The sequence below is a fragment of the Takifugu flavidus genome, chromosome 20 (genome assembly GCF_003711565.1).
Source record: "Takifugu flavidus isolate HTHZ2018 chromosome 20, ASM371156v2, whole genome shotgun sequence".
In the NCBI taxonomy this organism is placed as follows: Eukaryota; Metazoa; Chordata; class Actinopteri; order Tetraodontiformes; family Tetraodontidae; genus Takifugu; species Takifugu flavidus.
In genome coordinates, this window is record NC_079539.1 from 3,118,347 (window position 1) to 3,131,668 (window position 13,322).

Below are 13,322 nucleotides of genomic sequence, written 5' to 3' on the forward strand. Positions count from 1 at the left end.
TCTGGAGGTCAGGTTGCCAAACTTTACCGTGATGCCAGCCTGGGAAATGTTGTGAACATCATTGTGACGCGGCTGATCGTTCTGACCGAAGATCAGGTGAGGAAAACATAACCATCCGTGTCCTTACCTGCACGTGTCTGACTGATGCTCGCGAGACACGGTATTTTGGGTGATTCCCGGTGTGTCGGGGGAGGAGAGTCTTATTCTGTATCTGTATCCCCCCTCTATCAGAGCGGCAGTCCTACAGATATTCTTGATGGACCTTAAGTGTCACCTTTATTTGGCGCTTAATGCCTCCATGGTAAATCAGACAGAGAGAGGTCATTTTACAAGGTCTTTCCTTCATTCATCCAGGGATGTGAGGATATTATTTTACACAGAAAACAGTGGTTCGCCCTGCGTTTACAATATTTCACATTACCATCTTTTCAATGTATATGGACAAACAGGCGTAATTAGAAACTGGAGTATTTTTCTGTCCTACTTGCCAGCTGCAAATTTGCCGTAATCTCTTTAAAAAGTCCGACCATTTCACCACAAAAAGTCATTATTTGTCATGTTTTTTTCTTCTTTGATGTCCTTATCAGGTGATCTGTACCTGTAAAATAGCCAGATCACCTTGGTTCAAAGGTCCGAAACTCTCTGATCATAATGGGGTTTTTCTTCTTCTGCAGCCTAATCTGGAGATCAACCATCACGCCGACAAGTCTCTGGACAGTTTTTGTAAGTGGCAAAGGACCGTCTTGTCTCATCACAGTGGTGGCAACAGCATTCCTGAAAATGGGATGGCTCATCATGACAACGCCGTCCTAATCACCAGGTAAGAAGAGCGGTGGGGTAGCAACCCTCCAACCCTTTTAACGTCAGGTCCCATAATAAACCGCACTGTTACGGACAAATTCTAGTGTACCTGTCAAGCTACAATTTATAGACTCGGTTTTGCTGTAAAACAGCAAACTGTCATTACCTGGGACTGTTTTGGCCACGTATCCTAGCAACTGGAGCAAACCCTTAATGGTTTTGTCAAGACAGAGGAGAGAGGATGGTGTGCTGTGATTGACAGAGGCTTAAGTAGGACTTTTTCAAGTCTCTGGGCTCTTCAAAAGTGGCTCGGAAGGGTTCTTTTTTTATTTTTTTTCCACGTGTTGTCTGTCAGCTGATGTTGTCCAGCTCTGTTGGCTCCAGCACCGGCGCTAAAGGCTGCTCCATAGATTTATACAACGTACGAAAACGCAGACGCCAGCAAACCCCCTCTGCTTTAGGAATAAACCATTTCATTCACAAAGTAATGAACACAGATGCTGCAACAGTTAAAACAGTAACTGACTGATAGTTAAGGAAATCCTTAGTCGCGGCCCATCGCAGACATGAATGCTAACACATTCATGTGTCATAATTTGGGTTTTTAATTAGCTTAACACTCGTCAGGTTGCTGACTGCAGATGTTTCGCTAATAAAAAGGAATAAACTGTTGCAAGAAACAAATATAAAAGGTCTTTAGTGTCTTTCCGGGCTACCAGGAGCGAGTGCTGGTGAAGGAATGCTCCTCTGTGTCTTCATCATCACTAACCAATATTGATCTCCTGCAGAGGTGCCCCAGGAGCCTTTTCATCTCAGTTATTTACTGACTTGTCAGTACTTTATAAGGATTTTTTTTTTTTTTTTACAATCTGAGGATAAACTGAGTTGCCTGGAAGGACTTTCACCAGAGACAGCGAGGACTGAGCGGGCATGAGAGGGTGTGAAATTGGAGAGGAAGAGGAGATTAGAGCGAGGGAGGGAGGGGGTGGGTAGGAGAGTAAAATTACATTTTTGGTGCCCTTGGTTTTAATAGATTAAAAGCTTCAGGAACGATTGGATGGTTCGTTTGAATGTAAAGCAGCGTGGCTCAGCGTGTCCTGCCTCTATTGGATTACCTGTTGTGTGAGTTACTGGGTTTACAATTGGGACACGGCGTGAGGCCTTCGTGTTTGTGCGTTAGCCAAGTGACACAGTTTGCAAAGGCCCCCCGCGTTCAGACGGAGGAGTCAGCGAGGTGTTCTGAGCTTCATTAAAGTCTCCTGTAATAGCAGCGCTTGATGTCGTGTCCTGCCAAACCCGTGATTAAACATGGAAAGAATGGAATGGCAAAGCTCCAGTGGGATAAAATAATTACTTTCCTCCTTCGTTCTCTCCGCAGGTATGACATCTGCACCTATAAGAACAAACCGTGCGGCACCTTGGGTAAGTACACTCACGCGGAGGTTCATCGATGCCTCATTTAATTGCCAGAAATTGAGTTTTTTTTAGGTTGACTATATGATTCTCCTGCTGTGGGGTTCGTCTGTATCCTTCTCCCTCTGGGGAGGTTTTCATTTACAGGCTCGGACCCTCCATGTGTCCTCAGACAAACCTCATTTAGCAAACTCTGCCTTGGTCTCCTCGCCCAGACGGCCTCTCCTGCGAGACATAATGAGAAGGATGTTTTTCCTGGTGTTGTAATAGCTCCTCAGCGACTCCACTGTTTTAGCTGAACCTGCGCAGTCGTGGTCACCACCTCGCAGGGCTCGAGAAAAAGACCCCCATCCTTCTCCTCTGACCCTCTGTTTGTGTAAGAGGGAGCCCAAAATAAAAAAATCGGGCCCAAGTCGAGGGCCAGTCGGCGTCAACGTTTACTGAACAACAGATTTGAGCTGTGTTTTATCCACCAGCAGACAAGTTACGAGACAAATCTGATGTCACCTCATGGGTCAGACTAGACATTCATATGGCCAAACAAACGCAGCCCCCAGGCTGGCACCTTGAGATGCATGGCCCGACCCGAGGACTCTTAAGGTGTTTACACTTGCGGTGGTCATTCTGGGAGAAAGGAAAGGTTGGGGAGATAATGGAGGAGATTAAAGCAAGGTGAGCAGGGGGAGGGAGAAGAGGAGGAGGAGCCGGGAGGAAAAATGGAAGGGGAAAAGGACAATTACAGGGAGTGTTAAAGTATGCAGGAGGGAAATTAGTGGGTGATATGCTGGTGGTGGCAGTGGTTTGAGGTGGAGAAAGGACAGCGGGGAAATGGCAGAGACCCCCCCCTCCTTATTCTCCCCCTCCCCTTTCTCCACTTCAAACCCTTGTCCCTCCCCAAGCCTCCCGACCCACCCGGCCCCTCTCTCCCACTCTTATCTTTGTCGAGGCCCTGCAGGCACCACAGTATATCTTGGAGGTAATATTGTGACTTCAGGGGTGGTTTGACAGATTGACCGCATTCGTCACATTCCCTGGTCGTTTTAATTGCCCTGGCATCTGCTCGGCTTCCTCGTCGTCTCAACCCCCACACCCCTCTCCCCCCTCCTCTCCTCCCTATCCTGTTGGGGGATCTTGCTCCCAGGTCAGATCTTTGGCCTTTAGGGTCACCGAGTAATCACGGGGCTGGAGATAATACACAGTCCACCCGGGCGCAAAGAAAACAACACACTGTGTGTGTGTGTGTGTTTGTGCATGAGTGTGTGTGAGGATCTCTGCTACACCCCAACCTACTTCTCTCACACGCATTCTTAAACTAATAGTAAAGTAGCCTCTCTCCTTCCTCCCTCCCTCTCCTTCTCTCTTCACCTTCAGGCTCTCTCTCTCCCCACGCTGATGGCCTCATGATTTGCGAGTCTATTCTTGTTTAGCTCCTTGGCGGAGAGGAGGCGACCGTTTACGACGACCACGTCCAGCTTCCAAGTTCGCGAACACTGACCGCGCGGGGATGTCGGCTGTGCCGCATCCACTGTCACGCCACGCCGAGCATGTTTGGCCCTTAAAAAAAAGTGGCACCACGTGCAAAAACAAATAGAGAGGTTGATTTCTGTGCTCCCCCTCGCTGAAAGCCATGAAGTTTCCATCTACGTGCGTGCGGATGCCACAAATTTGCCGGTCAAACGAGCAGAAAACGAACCAACGTGCAATGGAAACGGAGAGTAAATTAGAAAGTCCACTGAATTACAAGCACACCCCAGAGTTCTGGGAACTGACTGACTTCTTTTTTTGCATCATTGCAGGGAAGAAAGGCCTATTTTCTGCATTACCTTGATTTACTTTGACTGCAGCTCTTGAACAGAAGGTCCAGAAAGGAACCTTCGCATTAGAGTCGCAGATTCAAACCGTCGATGGCTTTGCCCTTAACCCCCGACAGCAGAGATTCGTCCTCGCAACCCCGCGATAGGAAGCGGGTGCCGCCTGCCCGGCTGGGCTAGCGTAGCCGCGACTGAGCGATGGAAACAAGCGCGCGTACTGGTGGTTTGCACAGAAGCAGATATCCCGGACATCTGGTCGATCTTCGCAGTGTTTTGACATCCCTAATTGCCTTCAGCCGCGCCGCATCCGTCAACGCTGACAAGTTGTTTTTTTGCGCAAATGCAGCAAATTAAATCTCACTGACCTTTATCCCGGTGAACATTTCTCGGCAGATTTCAGTGCCAGAACGTGTCAGATGGCTCAAAACACGCGCGCCGATTTACAAAAATGGGTGTAACAAAGATAAACTGCTTTGATGCACCCCTCCCCCCCCTGCCCCAAGCTGCCCTTGCAGTGTCATATGAGCCCCACTGCGCTCACCTGTACGCGCCATCTTTGAAGAATTGCCTCTTGTCTGCTGATCCAAAGGTTTAAGCAGAAGGAAAAAGAACCATTAACACCTGGGGAAGTTTTGTGGGGAAGTTTTAACTTTTTTTTTGGAGGAATCCTAATTGTTCTTTCAATGGCTGTAATTCTAGATTAAATACAGTCATTGGAATGAATATAAATCAAATTTTCCCCGAGAATAAACAGTAATTTGGTCAATTTTGCATTCCCAGTTGCGCCACCCTGCTTTATTCTGTCTACTTGTTTGCTTTGTGTGTTCAGGCTTGGCTTCGGTGGCTGGAATGTGCGAGCCGGAGAGGAGCTGCAGCATCAATGAAGACATCGGCCTGGGTTCAGCTTTCACCATCGCGCACGAGATCGGCCACAAGTGAGTTTCGAGGTTTTTGCAAGCGGAAAAAAATGACTTATGCTGCAGCAACATTGCAGCACTGGTCCAAAAGTTGCATCCCCAGTGCTTTTATTTACAGCCAGGCAGCAACGACGTCCTCCGGTAATGCACAGATGTTAATTAATGACTCCGAAAACTGGAAGCGGACCACCCAGATGCTGGGGAAGCAGATTTTGACTCTGGTTTTACAGCAGCTGAGATATAACAGTGACACAACGGGCCAACGAGGAAAGCAGACATAGCTGGAGAGCAACGCGTGAGGGCAGGGCCAGCGCTAGTAGCAGGAATGGCCAAACCGGTAGAATAGGCAGAAAATGATGACGAGAGCTGTGATGAAGCAATCGAAAACAGCGTCCGAGCATTCAAACACACAAATGTAAACATTCAGTTTCCACATCGCGCTGGTGTAATCTTCATTTTGGACCCCTATTGACCTCCCCCACAAGTCACAACTCCTTAAATCAAACAAGATCTGGCGTCCCGCTCTGCACAGCCCGAAGCGCTGCTGTCGTTATTCCGATGGTCGTATTCGGCGGCCTCAATAGTGTTTATTATCCCAGTTTGGGTTTTCAGAACATCCCTGAAAACTATTGTTGCGCCTGGTCGCTCCTGTGAAAAATGATGCTCAAACGTGCCGAACATCACGAAACACGCGAAGTCAAACATCCCTCCCAAACCTGTTAATCCATTATTGGATATTTGACCTATCCGTGTCAATGGGAATAACGGTTGCAATCAATCCAGGTCACTCTCCGGTCCATAACCTCATTCTACGATGATGAATCACATCAATTGTAGGTCCAGGCCACACTAAATGACCTGATTAAGCCACATTCGATTCCATCCAGGCCCCCTTTAATCCTCCTTGCTCCAAACCGTTTTCTCTTTTGCTCTTTATAACCATTTCTTACAACTTAGGTCTGCCAGTGGTGGATGTACCCCCCCAAGGCACCCTGAACATATTTCCCTGTGCAAATGTCAGCGTGCACATACCTCTGGCTCCCTCTTCCTGAATATAAAGGAAAATAATGATGATGTATTAGTCTACATATCCCTCCCAGGAGACTTTAGTAAGAGGCTGATTTCCTTTATTATGTCTCGCGTCTGCTCCTGTTGTAGAGCCGTTGTAAAAATAGTCTCCACTTCTGGAGGATGTATTAAAAAAAACAACCCAGGGCAGCAGGTTTTCAACCGCCTGATTTATCTCCAGAGTGGGGTAGAATGTCACAAACGCACCCCTGTAGAAAAACCGGTGGTGCGATGCGGTCGGGTTTGTTATATACATTAGATGTCATTTGTGCTTCAGGGAGACGTCAGCTTTGATATCCTGCTGTAAGCGGAGATTTCCCCTTTGAATGATATCCAGACAGATAATGGTTTTTTAAAGAACTGTGTTTTTTTTTTTCCTGCAGCCGCTCGGTCGGCTGATTTTGGGAGCCTCGTTCTCGCTCCGTTGGGTGGCGACGCTGCCTGGTGGCCTGCTCAGACCTGCAGCTGATTGACAGGCAGGCATCAGAGTGGTGATTACAACTTTCTCATTCCTGGCGAGCTCCAGACAGGCTTTGACCCTTGACCCCTGCGGGCTCTCCTCCACACAGCTGTTTCAGAGCCAGGGTGCTCGATCTTTACAGCCAGGGCCAGCGGACGAGTGCAACGTGGTGTCCAGTCTGGACAGCCATTTCAAAGTCCAGCTCCACCCATTAATTAAACCTTTAAAAACTCATTTTTCTTTGTGAAATCACTCCCTGAAAATATCCCCTGAAGTGGCTTGGAAGCAACGCTGTAGTGCAGTTGAGTTAGTCCCACCTCACTCTGCCCTGAGCCCACATTGGTGGCTTTGCCGCCCGCAGACAGGTGGAGTGTTTCGATCCCGATAACATGCCCCGTCTCAATACGGTCTCAAAGATTTGATGTTGTGTGTTGCAGTTTTGGGATGAACCACGACGGGATTGGGAACTCCTGCGGCACCAAAGGCCACGAGACGGCCAAACTGATGGCCGCCCACATCACAGCCAACACCAACCCTTTCTCCTGGTCAGCCTGCAGCAAAGACTACATCACCAGCTTTCTCGAGTAAGTGGATGATGGTTGTTTCCTTGGGGAGTTTCTCAAAAAAAAAAAAAAGGGTGCGTGCTTCGCTGCTGGCCCCTGCGGTGACCCGCCGGCCTCTCATATGCAGCCGCTCCTCCATCCGAGTCCTGCCAGACCTCCTTTTGCGGCGGCGTATGATAACACGGTGCCTTACATCCTTGCATCACTGCGCTGCAAGGCGGGTGATGTCTAAGCCCGTGTAATCCTCGGCGGCAGGCTGCCTTCAACTGCCGTGACACTATTTTGTAGAAAAGTCGCAGAAGACCAAAAAAAACCCCCCCAAAAAACCCACAAGAAACAAAATTCGCAGAGTGAAAATAAACAGAGGAGTCCGGCGGTGACATTTAGGAGAGTCGGAGATTACGGGCTGCGTCCTGCCAGCCTGGCACGGTCCAGCGTGCGGAGGCTTCTTGGAGAGGGAGTTTCGGCGAGCCAGACAAAACATCTGGAGCAGGCCTTCAGCGTCTGGCAGCGCGCGGCGAGTTCCTGAAATCTTGACAGGACTGCATGAACTCAGTGCTACTCCCATGATCTCTGCACGACACGGGCGCGCTGAGCTGAAGCAGCTTTTTTTTCTTCTGGATTCCCGTTTATAAATCCAGCTTTTTCAGCAAATGACAAGTGAAATCCCGTCGAGCAAAATACAGGCCCCAGCGCCACCTATAAATAATCCCTCCCGTCCCTCGCTGGTCCGTGCAAAGGTACCGGAATCACTTTCCTGGTGCAAGGACAGGCCAGGGTTGTGGAATGACGTGATGTAGAGTGTCAACGACAAGGATAAGATTTAAAGCGGAGAACCGCAGCTGAGAGGATGACTTGTGGGAGTTATTAGCCGAGGAAAGAGGCCATCCGTCACCTCCCAGAGCAGCAAACAGCTTCTGTTGTCTTGTTATTTTTATTCTTTCACAAAGTGCTGTTGGTGACCCGAACATCACAGATGACAAGCGCCTTTCTGGGAAACCAAAGTCACCCCCGCTCCCCATTAGAAAAAAAAAAAAATCAGCCCCATTGTGTGTGATTAAGACTTACAACAAGATGCACGGCAACATGATGGAACCTCTTTTGTGTGTCTGCTGTTTGTGTATTCACGTCCAGCTCGCAGGGCCCTCAGGGAAAGAGTGACCGCGGTTGTCAGATGATGTTTCCGGCTGAAAGCTCGTTTGAGGAGGGTTAGAGAGCGACACTTTTAGAGGGATTATATGCCAGTTTCCAGCCGGGACACAAAGGAGTGCTTCTCTGCTGCTCTGCTGGGTTCTGTCCATTCCTGGCGCGGGTGTCGAAGGCTCGCAGAAGAGGCCGGTTGTTTGCTTGTTTTCCAAACAGAATCAAACGCTGCCCAGCCTATTAAAGGCCCATTTGAATCCGTCTGTCGCTTTTCCTCCCCCCTCCTTCTTCATTTTGGTTTAATTAGCTTTATGCTTTCCCGCAAAAGGTTTCTGTCCGTAAACTCTCAATTCCTCCCTTCATGTTTCCCTTCATGAATAAGAGTTTTTGAATGAGTAAAGTAAACAACTTTGTTGGGGGCCTCGATTCATTGTCTTCCTAAGCGGTGCGTTGTTTGGGTTTTTGAACGCACTCTAAACTCGGTCACAGTTTATTCTCTCAAATCAGCGCGCCAGTTTGTTGTAGATGTTATATTGCAGGCAGTCAGGATTATTAATCACTCCCAGACCACATGCCCTGCGACTTGCGCCTCGCGATAATGTTGTTTTTTGTTTTGTTTTTTTAAAAGGTTAGCTTGATTGAATCATGCTGCTTTCTAAGCACATGTTGGATCCAATCAGCATGGCTGATGTGCACAACTTTTGTCAGAGTTCAGGGGTTCGCTGATGGCTCTGCTTCTTGAAGGATATTTCCGTTGAGCATGATGAACTTGGCCCAATCTGCCAGACAGGAAGCCTTAGCGACAATGTCAAATAATAACTTCTATGTCTAAACTTTGACTGTACACTGTATAGTCTCTCTCCAAATCAATAAATAAATGCCCCCAGACTCCCCGTGCACTTAGAGTCTGGGGGCCTTAGAGACCGCTTCTCCCTTTCTACATAATGAGAGGGACCTCAGAGGAACAAGAGCCAAGAAACAGGATTATTCCATTCAGTAACTAAGAACAGAGGACAGAGAGCACATTAGAGAAGCAAAGAAAAAAAAGAGAAGCAGAGGTAGAAAGAGGTTCCTCATCCTCATTCTCATGAAAATCACCAGCACACAGACCCGATTGGTGCTGAGATCAGTGAGGGCATCCAAGGAGATTGATTGATTCTATTCACACGTGCATTTCTTTGTCTGAATGCAGTTCTGATGAATTATGCTGTTTGTTTTTCCAAATTAGCTGAGCTACTCTCAAATATTTCCACATGCCCTGCAGAACAGAAGAATTACCTTCGCGTATTAGACAGCGAGCGTCCGATGGGCCTTATTTAGGCACATCCAGAAACTTTCTGACCATGAAATGTCATTTCTTTTCCCCTGTAAAAGCAGTCAGATTATCCTAACCATCAATATGCCACCGCTGTAGCTCCTGTCCGTAGCTAATGGGTGCACTTTATTGCCTCATTTTTTCCTTCAGGTGGGCTGGACGGCTTTGCTGCAGCAGCAGCTGAAAGTGTCATCAGATATTGGTAGTAATATTTTGAGAGAAACCTGACGCAGGGAGAATCAGTGGAGGTAGAAATGGAAATGAAATACATCTGTTTGTTTATTGGCGCTTGCCTCCCGTATGATTTTGGCATCTCGCGAGCTTCGCTATCTCGATCCAGAAGAAAAGAGGCAACAAAAGAAACTCCATGATATCCTTGGATTAAGTATTATTTATGTTAACTATTGAATAGCTGCGTGTGTGCGTGCGGCTTTCCTGCGAGTTCACTGTAAGCACACACATTTCTGTCTGACAAAACAGACTAAACATAATCCCAGGACTGGACATATGACCCACGGCTCACTCCAGATCCCCCCGCTCTGTTATTTTATTGGCTCCTTTGTGGATTCAGTGTTAAGCAGTGACACACAGAAGACTGCAGCCACATAATCCCAGAAGGTTGGTCTTTTAAGGCAGGCCAATCGGCCCTCTTTGCCTCTGGTAAAATGTCTCCGCCCGTGCCTCAGCACTTCCTCAGATGAGGAGGTGTTGATGTTTAATATCAACAACGACGACCTGCCCGTTAAGATCTCTGACGAGCTTCCTACAATGGCAATTTTGTGGTAAAATTACATGACTGACGGTAAGAAGGGGCATGTTTAATTATCCAGCCTTGGCATTTGTGAGGCTCCGCATCCACCTTAAAGACAGAGAGCCTCCTTTGTGTAAGAAACAATCCTATTGTAGGTTTGTTTTTTTGACAGCTCAGGTCGGGGGACGTGTCTGGACAATGAACCTCTGAAACGAGACTTCCTGTACCCAACAGTGGCCCCGGGGCAGGTGTATGAGGCAGACGAGCAGTGTCGCTTCCAGTACGGAGCCTCCTCCCGCCAGTGCAAGTACGGGGTAAGAACTCATCTTCTTCTCCTCGTAGTCTTCTCACCAGTCCAACCAGACCCTTGCCACGTTTCCACTGGAGCTGCTCTTTACGTCGTTCTCGCCACCATCTCGGATTTTCAGACGGCGGTCTCACAGTAGCGCTCTCGGAGGCAGGGTCACTCCGGGTGTCCTCGGGTGCTTTAGATACGTGGTAAATTTACCTTCTGGGAGTCGTTTTCATGGTTATGGGATGAGGAGACAGCAGATAGCACCTGTGGAGCTCTGGATGGAGACCTGAAGCCCTGAAGTTCAGTTCAATTCATCTCCATATTTTCTTTTTGAAGATTAGAATTGTTAATATGCGTCTAATAGGGAAAAGTTTCAGATAAATGTGATGGATTTCACAACAAACCCCTTTGTGCCAGACTGGGACTCAGAACAGGACACAGATGCAGAGAAGGACTTCACGTCATCATACATCACCCCTGACGGAAGAAAACCCCCACAAGACTAAAAGTTTACAAAATTACAAATAAAAGTCTGTCAAACTATGAACCAATAATGAAATTTATTACTAACGCAAAAATGAAAGCGCCCCTTTAAAAATGGAGATTCGACAAAATTCTTGGGAAATTCACTTGAAATAATAAACACTCAACAGTAAAAACTGCCATGAAAAGACCCCTCTGTAGTGTGAGACAAGGACAAGGACATGGACATGGACAAAAGGCTGGAGCGCACGACAGGACAAACCACTCCAGCACAGGACAAGGAAGACGAGGACTATATATCCACGTGAGGATAATGGGAGACAGGTGGAAATGAGGAATCAGGCAGGTGACACAGGACCTGAGACGAGAGGAACTGCTTTTCAAAATAAAACAGGAAATCAGGCGACAGAAGACAAAGCCAGCGGTGCGACAGCTGAAGGGGAACTCGTCTCTGTCTCTGCAGGCTGTTGCATCTCGTCCAGTACAGAACAATGTGACGGAAATACGATAATAGCAGTTTTCCTTTGGTTTGTGTTTCCTACTCGTGATTAAAGGCTTGTAAAAGGGCGAAGGGGGTAATTATTCTGTTATTGTCTGACAGCTCAAACAGGTTAAAAGGCATCATTTCACACGCTGATTTGTTCCTTCTTTTTAATCTTTAAGGTTTACCCAACAAAGATATGCAGGATTAAAGTCTGCGCTCCCCTTCTTTGTGCTTTTAAGGTCTGTGATGTTAATCATTCCCTCCTTCCCCCAACGGCCATGCGGTAAAATGATCCAGTTGAAAGAATCCTCCGAGATTTAAAGAACAATAACACGATATTGTTTTGCACTGCATAAATATTTGGGCATAAGCTGGATAAAGGGCACGGAGATTAGCTGAGATCATAGAGTTATTTCATGTCACTGAAAGAAATATCTGACAGCAGATTATAACAGACCCCAAATCAAGCCCTGTTATTTTGGCCCCTGAGCTCATAATTGTGGTTTCAGATCAGCATGAAAGGCACATTTAGGAGTTTATTGGATTCTCCCGCTGGTTACTCTGACGATCGGGTCTATTTCTTAGAGCCATCTGTGAGAGAGATGCCCTTTGTGATGCTCACGGGACAGACGTCACCACAAAGAAACGATAGAAAACCCTAAAAAAATGGGGTTTTGAGGGTTTGTAGCTAAATGAGTCGTACAGTGATCCTCATTCCTCTTTCAACGCTGGCAGTTTAGCCATCCAGCTAACTCTTATACATACTGTTAATGTAAATTGCAGAAGACTAGATATAATTAGACAAGAAGCACTCAATGCATGATCCTCTGCCAAGGGCGAACAATCCCTTTAAATTAAAAAACCCTGGATCGGTACCAAAATATAATGGCTTCTTCCTTGGCACCGTCCTCCTCCGCCCACCGAGGAACTATTTTATTCATTAAATTAAGGACTGGCATTGGAACCCAACCCTCCACTTTGTTTTGTATAATTTAAGCTCCTGTGCCCCCCCCCACACACACATCTGGATCAGCACCAACTCTTAGTGGATCCACCTTTAAGTATCCATCCAGTCCGTGCAACAAATGTCCAGCACTCTGCTTTTATTTTGACAGCTTTGGTGTGATCCAACGAGGTTTCGCAACAGCTTTCACTGACTAGACGGGACCCGGTTCCACTCCTTTCCACCATCGATGTGATCCCTTCCCCTCGCCGCCGTCGCCTCTGAGCAACTTCAGAGACACTGGTGGTCTGAAAAAGAAGCCGCCTCTGATGGCTGTAGTAGCGAGGGCCTCCCCCGAGTCCCCCCCTGCCCTCTCCATCACTAGCTCGCTCTCCCCCGTCGTAAATCAGTCACGACCACATCCACGTTCATTAAGGCCCCGGACGCTGACCTTTCAGCGGGGCCGAGATAGTGAGTGGAGCAAAGGGGGGGCTTATTGGAACCAGCTGGTGGTGGGCCAGTTGCTGCAACCGGAGTGACAGTCTGCTGCTTTATTTAATCTGGACAGGCTGAAGGAGCTGCGGGAGCGGGGCATATTTACTGACCCCCGGGGTCAGCGGATCTGCGGGCGGGGTCGTAACTCTTCTTCATGGGCCGACTCCTCTGCTGTACACAATTGTCCCGTCGAAGCCTTTGAAGTGGAGACGTGAGGCAACACTGTTCAGTTTAAGGGGAAATCCAAAGCAAGGTTGTGCAGCGCTCTCCTTGTAACGCGTGTTCACTTTATTTGAGTTTTATTTGGGGGCAGCGCGGTGCTACGCGCTCACACGCGCAAACGTGCACACTCGCGCTGCAGTAATCTTAATGGATTCTCC

General features: G+C 47.8%; 1 protein-coding gene across 2 annotated transcripts in view; it reads left to right on the plus strand.

The window, feature by feature from the left end:
- adamts6 (ADAM metallopeptidase with thrombospondin type 1 motif, 6) overlaps positions 1-13,322 on the plus strand; it is a 37,640-nt gene that overhangs the window by 4,831 nt on the left and 19,487 nt on the right. For both annotated transcript variants that reach the window (XM_057019212.1, XM_057019211.1), the window contains exons 6-11: positions 13-96; positions 675-820; positions 2,180-2,223; positions 4,855-4,960; positions 6,908-7,054; positions 10,415-10,556. In XM_057019212.1, coding sequence (XP_056875192.1) covers positions 13-96; positions 675-820; positions 2,180-2,223; positions 4,855-4,960; positions 6,908-7,054; positions 10,415-10,556 — 669 coding nt within the window. The remainder of the gene's footprint in view (positions 1-12; positions 97-674; positions 821-2,179; positions 2,224-4,854; positions 4,961-6,907; positions 7,055-10,414; positions 10,557-13,322) is intronic.